The sequence below is a fragment of the Alligator sinensis genome, unplaced genomic scaffold (genome assembly GCF_000455745.1).
Source record: "Alligator sinensis unplaced genomic scaffold, ASM45574v1 scaffold1176_1, whole genome shotgun sequence".
In the NCBI taxonomy this organism is placed as follows: domain Eukaryota; kingdom Metazoa; phylum Chordata; order Crocodylia; family Alligatoridae; genus Alligator; species Alligator sinensis.
The window spans coordinates 384,437-412,269 of record NW_005842590.1 but is presented as its reverse complement, the minus strand read 5'-3'; the positions used below and the strand labels follow the sequence as shown (position 1 = coordinate 412,269).

The window sequence follows — 27,833 nt, the reverse complement described above, 5'->3', positions numbered from 1 at the left end:
TGCAAGCCATTTATCTTTTAAATGAACTAAACATGTTCTTCCCACAGGGCCTACTTTAGGGTGCTGTATTTGGGTCATAGAATATACTGTAGAATATTTTTTTCATATTTTTCTGGAAACAGCTAATATTTTAGTGGACAACAGTAAAAAGGAGGCAACAGTTGGCAACACTATCATATTTTCTTATTTTCTTGACAAATGAATAGGATATGGCTTTTAGTTGCAGATGTGTATGTAACAGTGGCATAGATTTACCCCAGTTATCTCAAAATCATTCTGGGATAATATCTGTAGGTTTTTCTTGCATCCCTTATGCAGAACTATAACTGACTCCTTCCCTAGCTCTGAAATCACTTCCACTGAAGTGTTACCTTTATTGATGAATGCTTCTGTGACCAAGGCATCACATCTCCTCAAAACATGTTAGTTCAACACCAAAGAGTCTTTTGCACACAATTGGAATGAAGTCAGAAAAAATGAGAAAGCCTAAACATGATGGGTGCCTATACACTTGATTAATCAAGTCTGCTGGAGTGTGGCAATTACCGTACTCCAGCAGCCTCCTGCATCTCGTGTATCAGCGTCCCCATGCTTAGAAATGGTGGTGGGGGCACTTGAACTAAAGCTTGTCAAATGAACTTTAGTTCAAGCACCCCCACCACTGTTTTTAAGCATGGGGATGCTGATACATGAGATGCAGTGGTGCTTTAATTAGAGTGGCTCTTGGAGCTACTCTAATTAAAGTGCTGCCCTCCCACCCCTGGAGCATGTATACAAGTGCCCAATATGCAGCGGGTCTGATGGATGGAGCATGGGACAGGAAGCCACATATTCCACAATCCCAGGCCTTGCTTTCTCGTGCTGCTGTTATTTGACAGCTCTGACATTTTAAGGAACATTTTAAGTTTATTTAGCATAATTTATTTTGCATTACTATGACACATTTCTCATAAGGTGTCAGAGCTTCAAACTCTTCCTAGCTTTCAGATGAATACTGTAACTTGTTTACTGAACTTACATGGATGGTGTCAGGATGAGTTAGTTGATAGTCATTTAGCAATTGCTAACTGATTATTAGCAATCGCTAATAATAATTAGTCAGCAATTACTGAGTGCTATCTAAATGCAATACATGCACTTTATGCCTAATATTTCTGTTTGTGCCTCAGGCATATTTTTACATTCTTTTAATCTGTACAACAGTTTCTGGGAATGATTCTAATCCCACTCACACTAGTGTTAAATCTATTGGCTTAATGATGTTACTTTGGATTCCCAGTAGTGTAAATGAAAATCAAAAATCAAGTCCCTTGATATTTTTAATGCATATTTATCAACTTGTCTGATATTAAGTGAAGTAAGAAGGAAGAACAGGGCCTTTATGTTTCTTCCATCATTTACTTAAACCAAAATCCCGAGGCAGGATATCCAAGGGGAAAACGGTTCTACCTCCTAGAGTCAATTGCAGAACTGAAGCCTTAGTTTGGTGACCAGGGATCATGTCATGCTGTTTTTCAAGAACTGTTTATTTTTACTGAACAGTGACCAGAAGTGGATGATAATAGCAGTAACAATGATCTCAGCATGGATACCGTGCCCCTATAATTTCAGGCTGATAACAGTGTGTTTACAAATACTTATATCTTTTAATTTTAAAGCATTTTTAAAAAATCAAGGATCTAATTCTGACCTGACACAGGTATAAATTGTGTGTGCGCTCACTGAGGTCACACTGATGTAAAACCCAAATCAGCTCAATCTACCCTGAAATAATAAAGAATACTAAGTACAAAAAGACTGTACAAATGACTGGCAAATACAAAAATACCAAGTGCCTGTCAAACTATAACTAGCATGCTAGCAGTGGTGTTGAAACTGGAAAGCAAGAGAAGAGAACTCGATTACAGAGATCATAAAATAATCCTTTCCCTTGATGTCAGCTCCTTAAAGCAGAAAAGGCACAAAGAGCTGGCTTTAAACAAACAATCCTTTATCAGTGATGGATGTGGCACTGCTTTGTCCAATAAAATTGCTGATTTACTAATAGGAAAAAAAAAAAATCTTTTCCATTGACACCTACCTCTCTAACCTGTAAAGAAATTGCAAACAGATGGATATTGCTGTGACTCTGACTGATTAAAACAGTCTAGAGAAATCCCATGAATTCCTCACTAGCACTAATATAACATGCAATTCAACTGCTATTGCCGCTTAAGACATACTAATTTTCTTCTTCATGAAATAAAAATTGCCATGAATATGTCCTATGATATGGCATGTTCTGATCTAATATATTCCCTTCCCAACAAGGAGAGTGGTAGATATTTTATCTAAAGCACAACAAAACAAATAGCATTAGTGAAGTCTGGTTGTATTTAACTGCCTCAGACCTTCCTTTCATAATGCTACTACTAACCTTAAAAACATCCTAGAATGCATATTCTTTTGAGGGAAATAGGTAAAAACACACAAAAACCTAACAGTAGATACTAAAAGAGGTATTTTTCAGCCGATAATTTCCCCAACTGTATGAAATGTCATGTGTTTTCTGATGCAGGATATGGCTCTCCTGAAAGTTACGTTGGTGTAAATGAAAAATAAATGCATTGATGGCTAGTAGATGTAAAGTAGAAGGAAGATTAGGTTCACACCTTATACATGAACTAATAGGGGTATGTGACGCTTTGGTCCGCGATTTGATACAGAGAAGATTCAGCCCAATTCGGAGGCCAAATCGCCAAATCTGAATTGAATTCCGAGAAGCAAAAAAACTTTAGAATTGATTCAGAAAAGATTTGGAGATTCAGAAGGCAGTCTTTCAGGGGAACAGAAACTGAGAAGAGGGAGGGAGAGCAGAGGGAAAAAGACTGACATCTCTAGCTGGCTAGTGACTGTGATCCTTCCCTGAATCCCCTTCCAATTACAGTGCTCTGGTGGAGGGATCTGGAAACAGCATATAAGACTCTGTCTGCAGCCTTTCTGTGCTTTTGGTGAGCTGTTTCTGCCTAAGCAACAGCATCTGAAAGGTGTTTTCCCTGGCAGTGTGATCCATCACTGTGCAGGAAAGCACATACATTACACACATTTACACACACACATGCATCATAGAAGAAGAAGTCAGAGATTATTAAACACAACACAGAAGAAGTCAGGCAGTCATAGAAGAAGAGATTATATATAGTTATTATTAGTTATAGTTACATACACAACAGTAAACATAACACAGAAGAAGAACTCAGACACAGTCATACGTCAGAGAAGGAGAAGAAGAAGAAGAGATATTATTAGTTAGTTACACACACAGACACATTTTCCAGCACAGGAAAGAGTAATATGAAGTGTGCTGGAAAGGCAGGTGCCAGGTCTTCTGTCAGGAGAGGGAGAGGAGGTAGAGGGAGAGCTAGGGCTGCAAGTTTCTGCCTTCCCCCCCAAAAAAGAGGTGCATCCTCTTTCCTGGAAGCAATGAGTCTTCTGCTGCCAGTGGAAGCAAGGAGATGGGAGCAGTACCTGTCCCTGCACCTGCACCACCTCTCCTAACACCATAAATAGGCACCAGCAGCAGAATGACAGTCTCCTCCACCCCAATTTCATCTCCCAGCATGAGCCTCCCTCTGCCAGAGGGTGAGCTGGATCTGGAACAAGGGGACCTGACCGCCCTAGCAAAAGAAAATCTGGGGAACAAGGGGGGATCTGAGTTTGTGCTCCACACCCCTCAAAGTTTCCCTAAATCCAGTTCTCCTTCTCTGGAAAGCACCTTGGAGGAGGTTGAGGTTGAGGTTGTGGAGGCAAGTGGCTCAGCTGAGTCAGCTCCTCCTCCTGTTGTGCCTCTGCCTGCTGAGGAGGGGAATAAGGCAGGATCCTCACCATCAAGCCAGAAGTGTGTGGGGGGGTAGTGTAGTGTGGGATCATTTTGAGGTGGCAGATGATCCCAAGTATGGTATCTGTCAGCACTGCTGAAGGCAGATCAGCTGGGGAAGGAGGTGAAACACTTCACCACCATGGCGATGCTGCTGCATCTCAGGAGCCCCTGCCCTTCTTCCTCCTCAGCCTGGCACCAGTGGGTGTGTGCTCAAAGGGAAGTCCCCCCTCTCACTCCAAAGCCCCTGTACCCCCAAAGCAAAGGCAGGCCACCTTGAAGCGGTGGGCAAAAGCTGTAGACAAAGGGGGGGGGCACGTTGCAAGGGCGAGCGAGGTCACCCAGAGCTTTGGGGAGATGTTTGCGCTGGATGGCCAGTCATTCTCCTTAGTTGAGCAGCCAGGGTTCATGTGGCTCATGATGCTCATGGCCCCATATTACCCAGTGTCCACAAGCACCGCCTTTAGCAGGATGGTGGTGCCCTCCCTGTATGAGGCATGCAGGGAGTACTTGAGGGAGGAGCTACATGAGCCAGGGCTGCAGGTAGCCTGGCACTTCACCTCGGACACCTGGAGCAGCCAGGGTAGAGATCATGCCTACCTCTCCCTCACAGGGCACTGGTGAGATCAGTCAGGCCACTGGTAGTTTCTTCTTCAAGCTGAGGTGATGGATGAACCTCACATGGCAAGGGAGATCATGGTGGCCATGAACTGCATGGTGCAGGGGTGGCTCATAGGGCAGGGCGAGCTCACCTATGGGTTCATGGTCACCAACAGTGGGGCCAGTATGGTCAAGGCCATCTGTGATGCCAACTTTGTTGGCATCTGCTGTGTGGCACACAAGCTGCACCTCATAGTCAGGGATGCCTTGGAGGGGGACAGGACTGCTGGTAAGGGTGCCGTCACTACCACCCAGCTGATTTCAAAATGCAGGAAGGTGGTGGGCTACTTCCACTGCAGCACCAAGTGGGGCAAGATGCTGTGGCAGAGCTGAACATCCCTCAGCACGAAATTATGCAGGTGTGGAGACTCAGTGGAACTCCACATACCTGATGCTCAAAAGGCTGGTGGAGCAACAGAAGGCCATCCATGAGATGGCCTTGGTTGTGGAGATTGGGATCAGTGACCCCCTTAACAAAGCAAAGTGGGATACCATCTCCCAGATCTTGGTGGTTCTCAAGCCCTTCCTCGAGGCCACTGAAACCCTCAGTGCTGCCAATGCCCTCCTTAGCCAGATGATCCCTGCAGTGAGGGAACTGGAGAACCAAATGGAGAAGTTCCAGGGGATCAATGTTCCTGGCTGGGGCAAGCTGCTGTCACCAGACATGCAGGCACTGGTGAGGTGGCTGAAGGAGGGCAACACGAGGTGGCTGGATCCATTGTGGTCCAGTACAGTCCACATGGTGGGCATGTGTAACCCAAGGGCAAAGGGGAGCATGTGCACCGGCAGAACCAAAACCCTTGATCACTGGACAGAGGTTCTGGTCAACAGAGTCAGGGAGGCAGAAGGGCAGAGGTGAGGGGACATGGAAGAGGGTGATACACTTTCCCGTGCCAGCACTCTGAGCACCAGCCAGTCTCTTCCATGCCAGTCACTGCCAATGTGGGCCAAGGGCATGGCTTCAATGTTGGGGTCCAGATACACCAGTCTCCAGCCTTGGGCAAGTAGTGCCAAGCCTTCACCGAGGATGTGGAGCCGTTGCATGTGGAGCCGCTGGACTGCAACCGTGTGCACACCCTGAGCATAGTGGTGCACCCCTTAAAAAAAGGTGCCACCAACACAGTTGGCAGTGCCTGCAGGCGGTCGCTGCTCGCCCCCCCGCCTCCCACAGCTGGCTGCCGGTGCTGGCTGCCAGCACCAGCAGTGGCTGTGGGTGGTTGCCGACCCTTGGTTGGTACTTGCCACCCCCGAACCCCCACCACCAACAGCACCGGCCGCATCTGTGGGAGCTCCCCTGCTTACCACCGCCACGCTTCTGCCATGCTCCTGGGGCCACCATGCCCCCCCAGCCACCAGAGGCATGTGCTGTTCATTACTGCAACCTCTTGGCCTATTGGGCAATGTGCAGCCGGATGTGGCAGGATGTGGCCATGGTTGCCTAGGAACACCTGTCCTGTCCACTGACCAGTGTTCCAAGCAAGAGGGTGTTCAGCATTGTGGGAGATGTTGTGACACCCCACTACACCTCCTTGGATCCTGGTTTGCTGGAACAGCTGGTGGTCGTGAAGGTGAACCTGCCATTACTGGGGTTCCTCAAGCTCCACCTGCAGACAGAGTGAGTGGTGCATTCCTTACTCCATCTGCATCTATTTCCATTTTATTTTTTTAAACCAGTTAGTGGCCTGCTCTCTGAGCTGGAGGCAGCACTCACTGCATCACCAGCCAGCAGGAAAAGAACATGTCTGTGCTGAGCTTCTGTGCTAGGATAAACTTGAAGGTATAGGCTGGGGCTGTGGGGAAGGAGGAGGCCCCAGGTCCTGGGCATGACCACTAAAACTGCACCCTGCCAGGGTCGGGAGGCCTGGTGGGACTGCTGGTGGTGTGGCAGGCCCAGGAAATGCCAGGGCCAAGGATTCTCCTGGTGAACGGTGGGTAGGAAGCACCATAACCTCCAGCCACCACCCACACACATGCATACACACACACACACAGTCCTGCCTGGGGAAGGCCCAGACCTGTCACGTCTTTGACAGGCCTGAGGCTTGCTGGTTGCAGTGGGGTTGTGAGGCTCCAGGTGAGCTTAGCTTAGTCACCTGGGATACCAGCTTTTGGGTTGAAAAACCCTTTGTCAGGCTGAGGAAGCACCTGCAGTTGGTGTATGCTGTTTCTGGATGGAAGGAATAGTAAAGAAGCCACAGGCTGGCATGCAATGCAGGCAAGAAATCCAGTCAGTGAAAGGGGAAGTGGAGGTGTTAGGGGATGAGTGACAGGCTGGGGTAGGGGGGAAGGGGGATGTAGTAGGTAAAAGTGGATAGCTACCTGGGGAGTGAGATGTCCAGCAGGTTGTAGTGTGTCATAAATCCAATGTCTATATTGAGTCCATGTGTTTCTGCACCTAGGAGGCTGATGAAGTGAAGTTCATAGGCCCAGCTATGAAAAGTGGTTTGATTGGCTTTCTTGCCTATATTGCATGCCAGCCTCTGGTTTCTTTACTATTCCTTCCATCCAGAAACAGCACACACACACAGCAACTGCACATGCTTCCTTAGCCTGACAAAGGTTTTTTCAACCTGAAAGCTTGTTAAGATATATTCCTCTAACTGTTCAGTTGGTCTGTTAAAACATACCAGATTGACCCAAATAACCTTGTCTGATAGTGTCATGTCCTTAGACCAACATCCCTAGCACCTGACCGGAAGGATGCAGGGCCCTGGGCACATCTAAGCCCCAGGGCTGGGGCTGGCAGGGAGACCTCTCTGGCACCTACTGGAGAAGAAGCTCCTGCAGGAAAGGACAGAAAGACTTTGTGACAGTTTGGCTGTCTGAGATGCTAGTGCTACTGTGCTGCAGTGCAGTTTAATACCTGTTGTTATTTAAAGTGGTGGACCAGACTGAGGCTGTAGAGGAGGAGGAGACCTAATTGAGGCACACTAACATGTTGTGTACAGGCCCCAGCACCAGTGAGGGCATGCCTTAACACATACAGTGTCACCCATGTCACAAGTTTTTTCCTGTCAGCAGCCTGAGGTACAGTTTCTGAGAAACTCCTGTACCTGTTTCCTTAAAACAGGCAGGCTTCATGTCCTCAGAACGGGCTACCATCCCTACATTTTTTATCTGAATCAGCCAAAAAATGACAAAATTATAGGTATTTCACTGATTCCTTGTTATAGTCTATGACCAACTCTGAATCTCTCCGAATCAGCACCGAATCTTCCAAAGCTGATCTGGCCAAATCAGTTTGGGACAGTGATCTGAATCCCTGAATTGAATCACTGTCCTCTGAATCAGCATCCAAATCAAATACTTCCCTATTTGCACAGGCCTCCTAACTGTAGTAAATGTAAAATCCATGTAAACTGAAATGCGAACCAATGTATAAACAAGGATGAGCAGAATCAAGCCCTGTTTTCTTGACTGAGTAGATAAACCCAGCTCAGAAACTAATCTTTGGCATTGTCCAGTTAACTGTAACTCAAGCACATTAATAGATTATCCCTTATCACTTATCAGTGCTCAGTAAATAGCACTCTGGTATTCCTAGATCACAGTAGAAGGACACGAATGTTTGTTTTCTCATCAGAAACTGATTTAGGAAACAGTTTTCTATTGGCAGTTTCTATTGGTATTTTCTCCTCAGATAATCTACAAAAGCAGTTTGATAAAGTTGGGCATTTTTGCAATTTCTGTATCAAAATGTTCTTATCCCTTAATCCTTAAATCATGACAGCTGGATACAATACAAGGCAAAATCATCCAAAAAAAAAAAATTAAAAAAGGAAAAAAATAGAGAAGAAAATGGAAATTAGAAAAATAGCTTTAGATTTAAAAATTCAGGAGTTGGAAACAACTGGATGTAATCTGAGCACCTTCTCAAGCAAAATCTTAGAGGATTGTGTGTGTTTAATGAGAATGATAGCACCAGTTGCAAAGGAGGGAAGCTGGTATTCAAACAATGAGATTTCACAATAATCATAATCCATAAATATACAGGATTATGATTGAAAGCTCACTACTTTCCAACTGATAATTTTTAATTGTCAGTATTATACAATATTTCCTCTTAAACCAATAGAAAATTTATGAAAAAGTTAAATACAGCATTTTAACTATATGTTAAGATGCAATGCTGCAGCAGCATTTTCCTTTGTTTATAATTATTAAAGCAAACTGCTTTAGTACCTTGAAATGCATGTTTTTAGAGTTCTGGGTTGACAATGAAATCTAGATCAATGATACAAGAAAGACCCAGAGGAATGCTGTGTTGGTGCATGTAGTCTGCAATAAAGACATCACTACCGTCACCCATTAACCAACACACAGGAGAAATAAAAGACATATGTGTATCTCTGTGGAACACCTGTGTCACAACCCAAAGGGTGTGATTTTTGTTTTTGTGTGCTTCGGCACTGCTAAATTGTTCCTGCTAAATTATAGCTTCTTTGCACGGTGGAGTTTTCTGCTGCAAAAGAAAACCCCGGTGCAAGGGAGAATTTCCCGCCAATTTGAAACTTTCTTTGCAGGGTGCATTTCTTTGTTGCAGCACAGAAATGCTCGTTGCAAAGAGTTCCCGCCATTTGTATGCTAATTCGAGCCCCATTATTGGCCAGTTCTAAATTATTCACACGTGGCGGCTAGTGATTGGCTTGCTAGCCGTACAAAAGGCTTGAGTGGTTTCCACCCAAGTTGGAGGACTCCACGAACAAGGGAGGAGGAGACTTCACGCTGTATGAAGATCTCTAAGCGCTGCGGATCCTTACGGACCCAGCGCATTTAAAGCAGGCAACAGAGGTCTGATCAACCTCTAGCCTCTCCCTGTCGCCGAGCGCAATCCAGACGTATCCCTTCCCGCGCGCAAAAGAACTGGACCCATGAAGCCTAGCAAACTTCGTGTGAATGAGTGAGCAGAAGGACCCACGGAGCCTAGCAAACTTCGTGTGAGTTTATTCAGAGCTCTTTCGGACGAGTATTTTCTTCGGTTGAGACGACAGGCTCGCGTGTTCAGAGCCTTCAGCCGGATTGGGCTAGAGTTCACGAGTTTAGAACTCTTGTCCGCCTCTCTTCTTTCCTGTCTGTAACTGCAACTTAAGCAAGTTTTCAGCCTACACCACTGCCATCTTGGTGTAAGTAAACAATCTTTAAAACTACCGATACGCGTTTGTGCCTAATTCCAGCTCGACGGCCTTCCCTCTCCGACCCGGCGTGCCCGGGCTGCTGGCCACAACCCGCGTGCAGCACGGAAAAGGGCTCGGGTCGCTCCTGGCCCGCACAACCTGGAATTTATAAACAGAAAATTGACAACTCTTAGCACTTACTAAAGTCAATGGGCTCAAAGAATGTGCAGGTCACTTTGATTTAGGTGCCTAAAACATCTATGCTTATAACAAAAAAGGCCTGAAACGTATGTCAGTGTTTTTAAAGATATTATAGTTGGTGAAGCTGAAAGGCATGGGGACCTGGCCTTTGCTTCTATATGAGGAGGCTAAGAATAACAGAAAAAATTCTCCCATTATATATAAAATGGGTCAGTGTAAGGTTCTGATATATCCACAAATTCAGTTTTCTATAATCTCCAAAATACTTAAGATGGTTCTATTTACAACTGAATCCTAAAGTTCATCTTTGGGTTTTTCTTATTTCTCCTTGAGTGTGCAATCTCTGACATACAGATTGCTTTTGAAAGAAGTATATATTAGTTTTAGATCTAGATATTGGGAAAATGTGATAAATCTTGCTTGGAGCTATGAATGGCAAGCATGAATCATCACAAACTGCACCTCCTAGATAAGTTTCTATTTTTAGAAGATATACAAGTTCTTCCATTAATAGTTCTGTAAGTACAGTGTAAGTGTATCTGATTTACCCTACCAGTATCTGAGGTTGTAGAGTACCTGCCCTATGACATGACATGTGAACAACCTTCAGGGCACATACCAGATACCCTAACATTTCATTAGTAGCAAGGTGCAGCTCTGGGGAATAACAGAATGCACAATGATTTTTTTTTTTGCCTAACTGTTTTTACAGCCTCATCAAGTCATAGAACAATCAATTTCTGACTTTGTGATTCTGATAAATTAGGTAACACTGTCATGACTACATACTTGTTGCTAGAAAGAAGAGAAAAAATATTTGTTTTTGTTCTTGTGACCCATATATTCAGAGAGCCTGGGTAAAATGAATTTGCTGTTCAAAGTCTGGCTAACACCTATACTAACTGGAAAATTTGTTTCCTTTTTGATTATGTGAATTAACGTATTACAGTAAGGGTGCATACAGCTGTATCTTGCACCCAGTCTACATTCATGTAATTTTAAGCTTCGTGAACATAGCATGTGCAGCAATTGGTTGCTCTTGGGAGCCACTTGGGAAAATCACTGCAACTACTTTGCAGTGAGGAAATGGGTAAGCAGGATCAGGGGTGGGGCTAGCAGGTCTGCAGGTGGATTTAGTAAATCAAGGAGGTTGGTGGTATTGGAGGGGGCTGGCAGGTTTACAGGGGGTGACCACTTGGGGGAGGAGTGGTCAGGGGCTACAAATAGTCAGGGTCAGAGACATATAATAGCATAACCTTGAGACTGAGGCAAGTGATTGGGCTTTCCCTGCCCTGGTGCAGTGCTGCAAGGAATGCATACAAGCATTTGCAAGGTCGGCCTAACCATTTCTTAGATCTGGTTAACCTGATCTTAGTCAAAGTCAGTGCACCTCCTCAGGTGAACTGACTTAGCGCACAACAGTTTTTGGGTGATTTAAGCCCTCTGCTCCCCTGTATGATGGGCATTGTGTAGATACCTGTAATAGTGTTAGGTATAATTTGTTAGATTGGTCCTGGGATTGCAGGAGGGAACAGCAGAACTGTAGGCAGGGTACTGTTCTCTAAATAAACAAGCTTAATTTTTCTGTAAGCTTAACTCCATAATATTTTGACAACTACAAATGGTACTAGGAGCAGGTTGTGAAGAAAGACAAAATAAAGGAGCACCCCAGAATTCCAGAGGAGTTAAACCTGTCCATCAATGCAGCAGAAAATTGGAAGAAATTTAAGCGGAGCTTCACTATATATATGATGGCCAGTGGAGCTACAGAGAAGGAACATTCACTCAACATAGCATTTTTTTTTCAATATAGCAGGCCTAGAAGGTCTGTCTCTATATAGTGGCCTATACCTGTTAGAAGCAGAACAGAAAAGCTATGGCACAGTAATAAAAAAGTTTGAGGAATATTGTATACCCAAACAAAATTAAACCTTTGAACAGTATAATTTCTACATGAAACAGCAGACAGAATGTCAGACAATAGAGGAGTTTGTCAAAGACCTCAGGGTGCTGAGCCACACATGCAGATTTGGAGACCTAAAACAGTCCATGATCAGAGACCAAATTGTGTACCAAATTGGGCATAAGGGATACAAGCCTCAGAAAAGACTGCTAGAGGATCCTGAGCTTAATTTGGAAAAGGCAGTTAAAATGTGCCAAGCAGCTAAGATAATAAATGCCAGGCTGAAGAAGTTAGAGGAAAAAATAGAACAGGCTGAACTAGAGAGGATTACAAGACTGCAAAAACCTAAGGCAATATACAAAAAATACAGAAAGGAGGACATCACTATGAAGCAGGCAAGCAGAGGCCAGAGAGACTTGCTTGAAGAAACAATGGTCAGCTGCAGATGCTGTGGGGATTACCACAAACCCATGCAATGCCCTGCATTTGGTAAGCGCTGCAACAAATGCAAAAGATTCAATCACTTTGCAAGAGGTTGCAGAAAGGAGCAGGATGCACCACACAAGAAACACCAGATGCATTCTCTATACAATGAGGAAAAGGAAGAATTCCTCATTGGCACAATGCAAGAAGCTCATTCTTCTGAGGATTGGACAATCGCCCTGGATACCAATGGACTAATGGTAACTTTTAAATTAGATACATATGCACAGGGCAATGTAATACCAGATTATATTATTCAAAAACTGAAAACTAAACCTGTGTATTATAAGAATAAGAAAGTAAGACTTAGAGCTATAATGGGAACATGATTGTAACCAACGGTGTTTGTGCATTGCATGTCAGACACAAAGGTAATATAGTAAAAATTCAGTTTGTCACAGTCCCAGGAAAGCTCTTGCCAATTACTGGGTTCCAAATGTATAAAACTCTAGGTTTAATTAAGAGAATGGATACCACTGAGGGACTAGAAAGCAAGAATATAGAAGAAGAGTTTTATGATGTGTTTCAAGGCATAGGGAAACTACCAACTGAGTACAAGATAGAATTAAGAGAACCAAATTCTGCCCCCATACATGCTTCAAGAAATCCTCCCCTTGTACTAAGGGAGACACTGAAAAAAGAATTAGATAGATTAGTTAACATGGATATAATAGAAACAGTAGAGCACCTAACGGCTTGGGTTCACTCACTGGTCATAATAGAAAAAAAGATGGATCCTTGAGATTGTGTCTGGATCCTAAGCAAATGAACAGGTACCTCAAAAGGGACCATTTTCCCATTTTCACAAGGGAAGGGGTTTTGACAACATGCCAGAAGCTAAATATTTCTCAACTTTGGATGCCTCTTCTGGGTTTTGGCAAGTTCCCTTAGAAAATAATAGCACTGGATTATTTACCTTCAATATGCCCTTAGGAAGGTATTACTTTTATAGGCTTCCTTTTGGACTGTGTTCTGCATCTGAAGTATTTCACAGAAAGGTGCAACAAATTTTCGAAGGTCTTGATGGAACTATGGTTTATAGTGATGATTTATTAGTTTGGGGAAATACTATGGAAGAACATGACTTGAGGCTAAGAAAAACACTAGAAAGTGCTTGCAGAGTAGGTTTGAAACTGAACAAACAAAAATGCAAATTTAGGGTCAAAGAAATAACATATCTGGGAGAAAGGATCTCTGAGAAAGGGGTTCAAATCGATCCTGCAAAGGTTAAAGCCATTATAAACATGCCACCCCTATGGATAAGGGAGGAGTGCAAAGATTACTGGAAAGGATTAGTTTTGTATGGAAATAGTTACCAAATTTAGCAGAGCAGACCAAACACCTTAGATCACTCCTACGAAAGAATGCTCAGTGGATATGGCAACATGAACATGAAGCTGAATTTAAAAACTTGTGGGAAAAAATAATGAAAGCTCCAGTACTAAAATACTGTGACCCTAAAAGACCCATTACATTGTCAGAAGATGCTTCTAAAGAAGGCAATGGAGCAACTTTGCTTCAAAAACATGGGGATAGCTGGAGATCAGAATAGCTATATGCACAAATTGAGAAGGAAAGTTTAGCTTTGGTATATGGCTGTAAGAAAGTTCATATATTCATCCATGGGAAGCCTGTGATAGCTGAAAGTAATCATACACCTTTGGTAACTGTAGCAAAGAAAGGATGATCAGATATGCCACCCAAATTACAGATACTTTTCTTTTAACTGCAAATGTATGATCTAGACATACCGTACACACCAGGAAAACATCTACTTATTGCAGATACATTGTCCAGAGCATATGACACCATGGGAAATAACAGAATTCCAGACTCAGACGTAGTACATGTTAATCCAATTAAAAGAGTGATTCCTGTCACAGATAAAATGTGGGCACTAACTGTAGAAACTACTGCTCAGGACACCACATTGCAAAAAGTGATAACAGCCAGGCCCTCTCAGAAGTCGAGAGAGGCCCAGGCCACTTCCATTTTTTGAGGCTCAAAATACAATGCAATAATTTGTAATAAATGTTCCTTTTTTATTTAACAAGTGCTTTTCTAGGTTTTTTTCTTCTTCTTTCAATCCTGTCAGTGTATCTCTGTGTCTGTATGCATAACCTCATTTGGAGATAACATCAAAAGTCTAAATTTGAGGCCCTCATGAATGAGAGACCAGGGCCAAATGGCCCTCCTGGACCCCCCTGTGATAGGCCCTGATAACAGCTATTTATGTTGTTTGGCCTGGAAAACACATTACTTATCCTCTACTCTCAGTTCAAGGAAGAGCTGTTACTATTGAATGGCATTTTGTTCAAAGGCTCACAACTTGTTGTTCCAGTAATGCTAAAGACAGACATGTAAAACAGAATACATGAGGGACATCTAGGCATTGAAAAATGCAAAAAGGAGAGCAAGGGGTGCTCTATATTAGAAGATGCTGTAAAGTCTTGTACAAAGTGCCTAAAGTACAGATCAGTACAAAAAAAGAGCCCATGATGGTCATGGAGGAGCCTCTAACTCTGTGGCATCAAGTGTGCATTGACTTATTCATACACAAAGGAAAAAATATGTATTAGTGCTGGATTATTCTTCTCACTATCCTGAAATTGCAATGCTCGAAAGCACAACAGCAAACCATGTTATAACTCACATCAAATCGATTTTTGCTAGACATGGGATTCCACAAATTGTGAGAACAGACAAGAGACCTCATTTCAACTGTCCTGAGTTTTGAAAGTTTGCAAACAAATATGGATTACATCACAACACTTCAAGTCCTAAATACATACAATCCAATGGTCTGGTGGAAAATGGAGTACAAATAGTGAATAAATTGTTGAAAAAAGCTACGGATTCATACACCAATGTTTACCTGTCATTCTTAAATTACAGAGCAAGACCCATGAAACATGGATTATCCCCAGCAGAAATGCTGCTTAATACTAAACTCAAAACCAGGCTGCCAAATCTTGTGGATGAGGCTCATCAGAATGAAAAGCAAGGCACGAAAACATTTAAATTCAACAAACTAAAAAAAAAATGGTACTATGACGGTTCCCGGGAGTTACACCAACTCCACAACAAAGGTATAGTGCTTATTTCAGATGGATGAATGTGGAAACAAAAAGCACTAGTTTCCCATCAAGTATCTCCCAGATCCTATAAAGTAGTCACGCTGGAAGGACAGGTGCTAAGAAACAGACAACACTTGCAGCTCATGAAGGGGAGAAAAGAAGCAGCATCACAAGATTCACCAAAGGAAACAGAGCTAACACCAAAGCAAAAAGAAATGAGAGAGGGGATTGAAAATGACACAGAAATAGACATCTGAACAAGGAAACCCACAAGAACTGAAACAATAAGGATTGAGAATGCAGAGAAACTGAGAAGATCACTTAGAGTTAAAAAGCCAACACAAAGACTAATAGAGGATTGTTAAAATATGCTTTAACTATGGGTTGAACTAAACTGCCAGTGTTAGTATTATATGGGGATATGTTACATGTAAAGCGGGGAGATGTGTGGATACTTTAAGTTACATATCAATTGTTACATTGTCTCGGGGATTGCAGGAGGGAACAGAAGATTTGTAAGCAGGGCACTGCTCTCTGAATAAATAAGCTTAATTGTTCCATAAACTTAACTCCTAAATCTTTTGAGAACTATACAGACACAGTTGGGTCAATTTAATTTAAATGAAGATGGGGTGATTTCATGGCATCCATGAAGTCCTGGGCCATAGAACTATTCCTTGGTCAGATGGCTTAGTAAATCTGGGTTATTTTACCTTAGACAAGATCAGGACTTGGAGAGAGTTGAGTATTACTGATTTGGGACTTTTTTAGACTCCATCTCAATTCAGACCTGTGATTGAGCACTATATGTAACAGTATACAGTATGTCATAGTGTGATACTAAAACTAGAGGTGCACTGCTAGAGATTTTTGGGGCCGATACCAAAAGCTGATTTTTAAGGAGGCATATCAGCTGATACCTGTCCGATTTCCAATACAGTGTGGAGACCTTATCCGATTTCCAATACAGTGTGGAGACCTGTGTGCAGCTGGTAAGTCTGTTGTGGTGGAAGGGGAGGGGGGAGGGAAGGGGTGTGGGGGACAGATCAAGGCTCCCACAGTGAGGGAGGGAGTAGGGCTGGGCTGGGATAGGCACTGCACAGCTGGGCTGGGGTGGGGCATGGGACAGAGCCACAGCTCATCTGGGGAGTGTGGGGGTAGGGGCAGTTTGTGCTGCTGCACGCACCCCAGGAGGGCATGGTGGGGGGCACGTGTCCCTGGATCTGGGCAGGGCAGGGCAGCTGCTGCTGCAGGCTGTAGCCAGGGCTGTGCCAGGCTCTTCTTGGCAGGTGCCTGGGTCAACTTGTACTTGGGGCAGGCAGCGGCAGTGCTGGGAGGAGGCTACATGTTGAGGGGGGGGCCCTGTAGCTACCCCAAAATTTGCCGTAGCCCCCCAACCCTCCCTCCCAACACTGCAGCCACCCACCCTGAGTGCAGCCCAGCCTAGCCCAGCCCCCGGGAAGAGCTTGGCCCCAGCCCCAGCCTGTAGCAGCAGCTGGCCCTGCCCTATGCAGGGGCACAGCCCCCACCCATGCCTTCCCAGGGTGTGTTCAGCAGTGGGACCTGCTCCCCCTGCTCCCCCAGATGAGCTGCGGCTCTGTCCTGTACCCCACCCTACCCCAGCTGGGCAGCGCCTGCCCCAGGCCCACTCCCTCCCTCACCGCAGGGGCCTTGATCTGCCCCCCTGCCTTCCCTCCCCCTCCCTCCCCGTCCACCACAGCAGACTCACCAGCTGCACACAGCTCTCCAAGTTGCTGGGGTCTGCTCCTTACTGCCTACATGCTGCACTGCAGTTCTAGACATGCACATGCCATTTATCAGCCACATCAGGCTGATTTCCGATACAGCCAATTGTCTTTACATCGGTGCCAATCTGATATCAGACCAAAGTATCGGTGCACTTCTAACTAAAACAGTTCACATTTTCTTATAACCTTTATCTACAAAAACATTTTAAAATCTCAGAAGATTAAAGAGTGAGTACCTGGTTGTTGGGCTTTTATACAGATTCTGCCATTTCCGAAAAAGCCTGTTGGGCACCGGCCACAAATATACCCAATATAAGGAGGTTTACGATCAATACATATGACTCCAGGGAAACATGGTCTATTAGTACATGTAGTAATAGGTGGCAGAGGTGCTGTGTGACCTAAAAAAAACCCAATAACCTTTCTTTATTATTTTTTAAAGCAAATCAATATTTAAAGTAAAACAGTGACTATATAAGCCCAGCCCAAGGCTTTTCATTAATTTCTTCTTTTAAAATATAATTAACTAGAATGTTCCCCAAATCTTATGCCAAACATAAGAATATCCTGAAGGCACAGTATATCAGAACAGCTGTTTCTCATTAAAGCAAGATTTATTAGTCTTCTAATTATGTGTTTTAAAGTTTATTACTCAAAGTTGCTTGGCATTTATCATGGATAGATAGAAATGGCAATTTTCAGCACAAGTGAAAGATTAACTTAGTGAGAAAATGCATTATTCAGATGTCCCTTATTTTTATAATTACAATCATATCACCAAACCTTGCCTTACCCATATCTTAGTTTGAGGAATATCAATGTTTCTGATCTTGGCTGCTTTAACTGCTTTAGCTTAATTTTGGTGAACAGGACAATGTGACTAGATAGCATTTTTTCACACAAAGTTACTGCATGCGAAGTGCATCAAATGGCCCCCGGATAGAGAACAAATGATTTGTAAAACTTAGTGGTGGCTAGGGTTCTTTTAAAAATTGTCTTCAGTGTGATATGGATCTGACTCAAATATTTGCAGTATAAGTTCTGCCAGCTGACTTCAAAAGTATTAAGTAAATTGAAGCAGTGTTTTTAAGGTGGTGCACACCCTTCGGTTAAGTAGAAGCTAGCCTGGTACAGATGAACACAGGAGGGAGCTGTGCCCATTCTCTCAGATATATCTCAGTAGAGTAGCCAATTATAGGCCTTATGCTTATATTTCTTGAATGCACTACAAGCTCTAGAAAGGTGGGATCCACACCAGTCTGCACTGTTGTGTCAGTAAGAGAGTGCAAGGTTTTGCATTTAAAAAGCCTGGAATATTTCATGCATTGGTGCTTCTAGTACTATTTTGCTTGCTGTAGACACTGAAATTGTGGAAGAAATATATATTCAGGCCTTGACTACAGGTTGTGGTGTGGTATCAACACTAGATTCTTAATATTTTAATTTTGAGTCCATTAAAATTTTCTTTTAGCTGGACAGGACATGGAATGCAGGAATATTGTTGGCTGCCCACACGTAGGGTTACTTCTTAGTAGACATTTCCCTTTTCCTTTAATGTCAGTAAAACAAACAAAACATTCCTCCACAGATAAGCACAAAAAGAGACTTCAGAGCTGACCATCATTTTTATTATTTCCACTAGTCATTGCCTTATCATTATCATGTTTACTAGTGATAATACACACCTCTTCATTTTCTGTGTTTTTCATAGATTCATAGATGTTAGGGTCGGAAGGGACCTCAATAGATCATCGAGTCTGACCCCCTGCATAGGCAGGAAAGAGGGCTGGGGCTAGATGACCCCAGCTAGATACTCATCTAACCACCTCTTGAAGACCCCCAGGGTAGGGGAGAGCACCACCTCCCTTGGGAGCCCGTTCCAGACCTTGGCCACTCGAACTGTGAAGAAGTTCTTCCTAATGTCTAGTCTAAATCTGCTCTCTGCTAGCTTGTGGCCATTATTTCTTGTACCCCCCGGGGGCGCCTTCGTGAATAAAAACTCACCAATTCCCTTCTGTGTCCCCGTGATGAACTTATAGGCAACTTATTTTTGTTTTTGCCTTCATCCTGTTACAATGTAACTTAAACAGTTTGTATGTTTTTTATTAACATTGTCAAAATATATAAGGTCCTCAAACAGAACCTACAACATTGGAAAAAGAATAACATGCCATGACCACAAACATTATATACTTACCTTGTATGCCACTAACGTTAATGTTCTTAATTGCAGGAATCTTCTTTGTGTCTATGGGTTGTGTTGGTCTTTCCTCCTCTGTCTTGTTCAGTCTACCTGAAGCTTTATTATTCTCAGTGATGAAATCTTCTGTAATGTCAGCAGTGGCCTCAGCTGCAAGAGGAAAGCATGGAGGTCAAGAAAGTAAGGTAGTAGAGTATGATTGAGGGTAAACAACAATCAGAGCCATCCGGGGGTGGGGGGGGCGAATTGGGGTGACCGCCCCAGGGCCAATGCTTTGGGGGACTCTGCACCACTGCCTCTTGCTTTGTATCCAGCCGCTTGCTATGCCCCACCCCGCTGCCAACACCGCCGCTGTCAATGGTGGCGGCAGCTTCTCTAGGTCCCAGGTGCATGGGATCGGAGCAGGGGCAGGGCCCTGCATGAACTGATTTGCCCTGGGCCCCGCACCCTGCTTGGCTTGGCTCTGACAACAGTAAAGGCAAATCAAAGAATTCCACATCGGCTTATCCTGGAAGCTGGCCATGAAACAAATTCTAGCACCAGCTAGTAAAATTCCTAAAACATTCAACAAGAAAAAGTAAAGCAATGTTGTAAGTCCAAACTAAACTGAACTTGGATTCACAAAAACCTGTGCTCTCTCTCTCTCTATCTTTCATTAACCTAAAGGTGCATTTCTACCCTGCCTTCTGACTGACTTCAGACTAACATAGCTAACTACTCTGCTTAAAAGAGAGTCACACCTAAATATGTAGGGACTCACCTAAATTGCAGCAGAAGTCTGTGGCACAGAGGCACCTTTAATCTTTCTCTTTTTGTCCTGTTACCCCTCCCCCCTCCACCGCTGATTGGCCAATTAATGCTGTGGTTTTTGCCCATGGGCTGCTCAGCCGTGGTGGGGGCAGGGAGTGTAAGGCGAAAAAAGCAAGATTAAAGGTGCTGCTATACCACAAACTTCCTCCGTGATTTAGGTAGGTCCCTACTAATATGTATAGTGGTCTTCTGTGAAGATATGTGGCTGAAAAGGGGTTCACAGGACTCAGTGCAATAGAATTTGGCTATTCAGATTGACGTGAAACATGGAATGCTGGGATGGGGGCTCTTTTGTTCAAAACTCTATATGAAAATGAGAGAGCCTGTAGGTTGCCAAATGGCATTTCTACCATAGGTATGCAAGAATGTGGAATGACAATGCTTGTATGTAAAGCTGACCATTAGAGACTTTTAAAAATATTTATTTTCTGCTTAAATTATGGAAATTCCCAGAATTGGTTAGGAAACATATATTCCATTTGGAATCCTGTTACAAAGCCAATAATCTCCAGTTTCAATCAAGGAAATGTAAATTTGTGTATATGTAAAACCTGTACAAGGAAGACAGGAAGGAGTAGCATTGAGTTCTGAGCAGAGACAGAAAGAATACTAATATTCTTATTCCAATAAGTCTAGTTTCAGCATTAGAGGAAAGTGATTCTTCCTATGTTCCTCTAAAATTGTCCCATGGTAGGAAGAAATGAATGGCAATTCAAATGAACATGCCCCCCCCCCCCCTCCTCCCAGGGGATAATTTTGTTTATTTAATTGAATCTCTTCCTCCACAGTTAATCAAATTAGCTCCAAAAATGTGCTAAAGGATAGTAGACATAGTGGCAGCTCTGCAATGACTTGAATTGATCAAGTAATATAGTAAAGAAAACATTTGTATCAGAGAACATTGCAAATCTAGGGAGAGCCAATAAGTTTGACAATATAGAGTGCATTGATCCCAAGATTCATCAATTATAAGTCAAATTTTCATGCACGTATGTGCATGCATGCACACACACACACACACAAAAAAACCCAGCAGCTTTCTTTTGTAAGGAAAAGTATACTTTTTGCAAGCCTATTTTGCACAGATTGAATTTATTTGGTAGCACTAATAAATACATGGTAATGATTTTTCCCTCTACTCAAAATATTCTTTTTAATGAAGCACAGAGAGAAAAGAAGCCAGGTTCTCCAGTTCTCTGTGTACTGCTGGAGATGCTCAAAATTACCTTAAAACAGTGAGGGTCACTGTGGCACTCAGGGAGGGTACGGGGCTTACCACGTGGTAAGCCCCGTACCCTCCCTGAGTGCCACAGTGAACTTGATCTGCTGGTCTGCTTTCTGTTCCCTGCCCAGTGCCCCACTTCTGATCTCTCTGCTTTCTGCTCCCTCCCTAATCTGCATTAAAAAAACTAGCCTCAATGTGTTTCCCCCTAGCTAGGCACCATGTTGCCCAATGGCATGGAGGCAGAAGTGAAGCAATCTTATATAGATGCCTTCACAGCTGATGTGTACTGTGAAAGGGTTTCTGCAGTGATCCAGGCTGGGCTTTAATGGGAGGCATTTTTGTGGAAGAGGGTAGAGAAGGACATACTGGATCTAGACACCAAGCCACATGGCAGTGGGGTATGTAGATGAGATTGGCATGGGAAAATGCTATAGGGTTATGCAGCTTGTAAGTAAAATGAAGACCACAAAAATATAGTTAAATGACCAATATATAAATGCTCATATAATATGATAGCTCCCTGCTAATGTATTATGTTATTAGGAGCTCAATCTTACGCCCATTAAAGTGAGGGGCAAGACTTCCAGTAACTTTAACAGAAGTAGAATTGAGCCCTAATTTTTCCGTCTCTGTGAAAACCAGGGAAAAACTTACGTCTGCAAGATTGACCATCCCCTTCCATCCCACTGGGGCAAATTCCACACATATAAGACCCAAAAGTGTTTATGCAAGACATTCCAGGAAAACAAAGGTTCTCTTCACATTCATTCCTGTCTTCCTGACAAGTAAGCCCTGTGGCAAAAACAAAGAGCAGGTTAATAAGAAGGAAACATTCCCTGTTTATTTCTCAGCTAAAATGTTCAAGTAGACTGAGGCTTACCTCTCAACTGTAAACTCATTACAGGGTACGTCACTCATTTTAGTGCCAAATTCCCCACTGTCTCACTTAAACCTGCTGTTATCTCACTGTTTATTATTGGCACCAGAACTGTTGAATTTGAGCCTGCTTCTTGTAAAAAAAATCTTTAGACAGGTTAAAGAAATAAATTCCTTTTGTTTCAAGTCTTTGCTTCCGCTGCTTTTTTCTGTGTTGTTTGTTTGAGATATTTGTCATATATTTTAAAAAGCCAGTCTCACCGATTAGGCTTTAGAAGGTTGAGAGCCATGTACTGATGTATTGCACTGTTCTTTTCTATTTGAGCCATATATTATTAACAGCTTATTGCTTGTCGACCTGATAGGGTTTGGTTAGAGGCAAACTTACAAAATAATGGGTTTTTGAATTTGTCAACCTTGTCTACTATAGTACAATTTACGGGAACACTCTTAGAGCAAGTTTAGGCCAGAGTGTAGATGCTCTAAGAAAGCTACTACAGTACCTAAGACCCGCAGAATTTCCTCTTTTATTACGTATCCAATGGTAAGACTTAAAAAAACTCAAGTATTCCTGTAAATATTTGCAACCCCAGATTTAAATCACTGGGCCAGTGCATGAACCGCAAATGCAGAGTTGCCTGCTATAAAGTTAAACTGACCATCTCTAAGCAAAGTACTGAAAAGTCTGTGGACATCATTCATGCCAAGAAAGCTGCAAAAGGCAAACAAACAAGTGAAATGAAAATATTAATATAAATCCACATATATATGTTGATATATATCAACACACACACACATTAATATTACTGGTAAAATAATTTGATTTAAAATAGCATCTGAAAATCTCAGGATGTGTAATGTACATGAAGTTTACAAGGAGTATCTTGAAGACCTATAGTATTAAAATGGGCTTAGGGTAAGAGAAAAGTAGTAGAAATGGTAGGACTGAGAGCTGGGTGAGACTGACTCTGTCCTGTATGGTCCCTCAGCTGGTGTGGTACACAATGCAGCTTCAGTCTTGATTGGTGCCTCATGGCATTGCAGTGACATAAATAACAATAACAATAGCACACGGGTGTTTCATAAAGAAATGCCATTTTTGAAATAAAACATTTTTATGTGCAATGAGTGGGACACTACACAGCAGTGAGTAATGCTAATGGCAGCATTGCCAAATGCACTATGTAAAGAAGTGATGTGGTCCGCCAAATGTGGATCATTGCACACAAAATGACCTTGTTTTGAAATTGCTGCTACTTTCTGAAACACTCTCATACACTTTAATCCAGTCTTAGCTGGATCTCCTGAGATTTTCAGGTCTGGAGACTGAAAGTCCTGTTATAGATGTGCAAATTCTGCTCCCTGTCTCTGGACAGAAACATTTTCACAGACCTTTTAGAGGGGAATATCTGTTCTTTGTACTTGCAGAGGAGTAACCCAGCTAGGAATAAAGAAATGGATTCTGTAACTGTGCTTTTAAATCTGCTGTGGAATAAATAATATAGTTATAAACTGTAATCTCATTGAGGGATTCTTGGGATATTTTATACAATGAGAGAAACTTAGGTTTTTCCATTACTTGAACCATAGAATGAAATTATAACTCCTTAATTTAAAAATTGCTTTTCTAATTTTACATTTATAATTGAATCCATGGTGAAGGTTAAGAATGGTTTTATGATTAAGATACAATTCTTAAGGATGGATTACCTAGGTTTTATACCTAGTTATTTGATATTGATATTAGTTTTGCCATCCATAGAGCAAAGATAATAGAGTACTTTCTTATTGGTATGGAAGGCAAATGAATTAATGTTTGCAAAGGGTATTGCGATTCTCAGTAGCAGGCACTATAGAAATTCAAAGATTTATTATTAGCTAGTCTCACCTTTTTCTCATACTTTGCAATAGCTTCTGACCAGTTCTTATTCCCATTGTTACTTCCTCTTACTTCCCTATTCTCTTTTTCACTCAGGCTCATAGGGATGCACACTTATGATTCATCTGGACTGCTGCTACTTAACAATGCATTCCGTGTTTGGAAAGTTTCTTCTCTAGAGATGACATTTGAGAAACTCTCAAAAGAGTTAACGTTTTGTTTCTACTACCTGCTCACTATCATTTGTAAAGATTTGATGCTGAAATGGTGTTGTCACTTGAGCAGCATAGCATTGCCTTCTCATTAGATTATTGATGGCTTTCTGGGGAATTGAGACATAAACACAACATCAAGGATGAGCTTTTATTGTTGTCACAGAACCTGCCCTGAAGTAAAATAATCCACCTCCCAGCTGGCTTTCAGCTCCACTTGCTCATAATTTTTCACCTGCTATTAAAACATGGAGATGCATTCCTGTTTCACTCACTCATTTCTTTATGTTATTGTTTCTTGCATTTAGTATTTTGTGTCTGGAAAGTACAGAGAAAAACAATGCATATTTTATCTAAATAGACCAGAAATAAATGGTTAAAGAAAACCCAAAGTTTCTTTCATCATCTAGTATAATATACTCATGGCTTCAGAGGCATGTTATAGCAACCTGTTACTATCAACTGTGTTGTTATCAAGCATTGGATATTATTCTCTTTACTGTTTTTGCAACAACAACAAAAAGTGAAAGCTATGCTGAATTATACTGAAAATACTTCTTGTGGATTTATGAACAATAAACTGATGTTGATAATACACTGTTCCACTTGGAATAATAGGCCTTGATTCTGATCTACTATTTGACATGGATGGGCCTGATTTTCTATGTGAAGATGGGTACAACTAAGTAAGGAATCAGGTCCACTGACTTAAATAGAATTACTCCTCATTAATGCCAGTCACATATCATCAGAACTGGGCCCAGAGAAGATAAGAGATGGAAAAGGATTGTTAGTTATCTAGAACAAGATCCAGAAAGACACTTCAGACACCTCCAATTTAGGCATAATAAATTGCCCGGCTCCAGCAGATGATTCAAGGAAAGAGACTTAGGTACCTTGCCTCACTATGAAGGCAGTGGGGAAGGTCAGATACTTCCAAAGGGCAATTCAGAAATCTCAGTGATGAAAAAGAAGCTGTATAAATGTGTCCCTATGTATACATTTGTTTAAGACTGTTCTCTCTCCCCCAGTGAATTATACAAATCCTTCATTTTGTATCACCTGGAAATGGGTTTATCACTGTTTTGGTCTATCTTTTTCATCATAAATAAAGATATTAAATAATAGTCAACCTAATGTTGATTAGGTTGATTACTCAATCTAATTTTTCCAGTACCCCATGATGATGACTTACTTGTTTTGGATCATGGGATTATCACCTATGCACTTTAGTAATACTATATTTAATTTTATGGTGTTAGTATATTGCTTGTGCCCATCCGTCTTTTTTTTTCAAATAATCTGCTGTGGTTCTTTAGTATTTAATAGCACCTCAGACTGAGGTCTGATGGTCATCTTTCCCACTGAATGTATTACTTTGAAGGTAGGTGACAAAGCTAATTCCATGTGAGAGGATCAATATATGTATCCTTTCCTACTAAGATCTTTAATACCAGGGAAGAAAATATGAGACTGCATCTTAGTTTCAAAAATATCAGTTAACCAGTCTAAGCAAGAAACATCTTGCTTTATTCCTGTACCATTTTTACAAGTAGGGAAATTTGGATTAGTATATCATTTGCCTAGTATGTCCAAATTTGGATTAGTTGTTAGAAAACAGAAAAGGGGAGTGAGTAAATTGCTGAAAGAGAGACTGAGGGGAAGGAGTTGTTAGGAGTTGTTACAGGTAAATTTCTGTCTTCCTAAGGATTTAGTCAAATCTATTCATTGGCTTTATTTTAAAGTAGAGACTTCTTGCCTCTTAAACTGAAGTGAGGCTTCTAATGGGCCCCTCTACACATTGTGCAATGAACTGGATAATTGTGCAATTACCCTGGCACTAGCTACACTTGCAGCGTACCTATCATGCCATAAAAGGGTCCAATGAGGTTGAAGTTAGGCCTTGAAACTGTACTAACTTCATAGCTTTTTGCTATCCAGCTTTAATTTGCACATATAGCAGGGTTTGCCCTGTGGCTGGGGGCCCCATCAACTGACCACGTTCCCAGCTACAGGGTATATTATGCTCATCCAGGTCTGGGAGTCCAGCAGCTGAGGGGACTCTCAGTCCCAGCAGTGCCTGGCAGCTATGGACTCTGGGTCCCAGCAGTGCCCATGGATGTCATCACAAGCCAGAATCTTAATAGCACCCTGCGATGCCAGGACCCAACATCCTGTAGCTGTGGATGGGAGGTTTCGGCAGTCCCCCACAGCTGCTAGGATCCAGGATCTATAGCTGTGGGATGCTGGGTCCCAGGAGCTGTGAGGCGATGCTGGAAACCTGCATCCACAGCTGCAGGACTCTAGATCTTGGCAGCCATAGGGCGCAGCTGTGATCTCCCACCCCGAGCAGGCTGCACACCACGCACCCCTGGGGCAGGGAGACTACAGTAGCTGTGATTTCTTAGTCAGGGTGGGCCTCCATGTACCCCCAGGGCTAGAAGACTGCAGCTGTTGTGATTTCTCAGCTATGCAGGGGCCTCTGTGGCTGCGAGATTGCAGCAGATGCATCAGCCAGTCACCGGGGTGCGTGGGGCTGTGACTGGGAGTCCCTCATCTGAGCAGGTTCCCAGCCAAAACAACTTACTCCTCTTGCATGGGTTCCCCCTGCACCAGCAATAAGGCGCAGTGGATTCTGATGCATGATCCCACAGTCACGCCTCCTGCCACACATGTGTGGCATGGCAGGAGGTGCGATTGTGTGGATCATGCATTAGATCCCATCGTGCCTTTACCTGCACGTGGAGAGGGGCCCTGATAGAGAATCATAATGATCTCATGCTGCCTTTTGACCTCACTTTTACATTTCTAACTGTACAGCATTAGATTTTTACTGTACAACAGCCAATATTGCTTGTCTCATGAGTGAGCTTGTCTTTTATAGATGAACAATGTTTGTTTCTCTTGATTGACTCAAGTTTTGGATTCTGAATGTAACTTTCAGCATTTATGGCGACTCCAGTCTACACTGCTCCTGTAGTAGTGCTGTTTGAAGAGATATTTTCCGCAGAGATCTGAAATAACATTCCACCTCAAGACAACTGTTTTGAATCTGGCTGGTTTAATAACAACTGAAAGCTGTTACTATCTGATGATTATTCAGTAACCTTTGTGAAACACAGGAGTAACTAGTAGCAGTAATGAGCAACCTTGAATATTGGAAACAGTTAGCCATGTTGGTGAAATGCTCACCTAAAGCTAATGTGCCCTGCTTCCCTGATGGCTAATTAGCATGAGCAGAGTGCTACATTAAGGTGGCTGTACTGTTTCCACTTCCTGAGGTTGGTTCATTTGGTTTTAGTTTTAGTATCTCCTCAAAGCACTGTATTGTCATGTAGATAGACCTTAAATTGTATTGCTCCAGAGTTTATAAATTGTACCCCATGTTAGCAACCTGAATAGAGAGGACAAAGAATGAATCGGCTTGAATACCTGAACTACTGTTAGATCCCTAGTTTTAGGTCTTCATGGCACACTGCCGTGCAATGTAGAGATGCATGTGCTAGCTCTAGGCAGACTCATTTAGGGTACCAGAAGCATTCTAGCCACAGCCACATGGAGCTAATTTACCCTGCTGAGAACAGTAATA

General features: G+C 42.6%; 1 protein-coding gene across 1 annotated transcript in view; it reads right to left on the bottom strand.

The window, feature by feature from the left end:
- Positions 1–27,833, bottom strand: part of LOC102384375 (von Willebrand factor D and EGF domain-containing protein-like) — a 328,357-nt gene that overhangs the window by 81,098 nt on the left and 219,426 nt on the right. Inside the window, exons 19-20 of the mRNA XM_025214561.1 lie at positions 21,932–22,069; positions 19,240–19,392 (exon numbers count right to left, since the gene is read on the bottom strand). Coding sequence (XP_025070346.1) covers positions 19,240–19,392; positions 21,932–22,069 — 291 coding nt within the window. The remainder of the gene's footprint in view (positions 1–19,239; positions 19,393–21,931; positions 22,070–27,833) is intronic.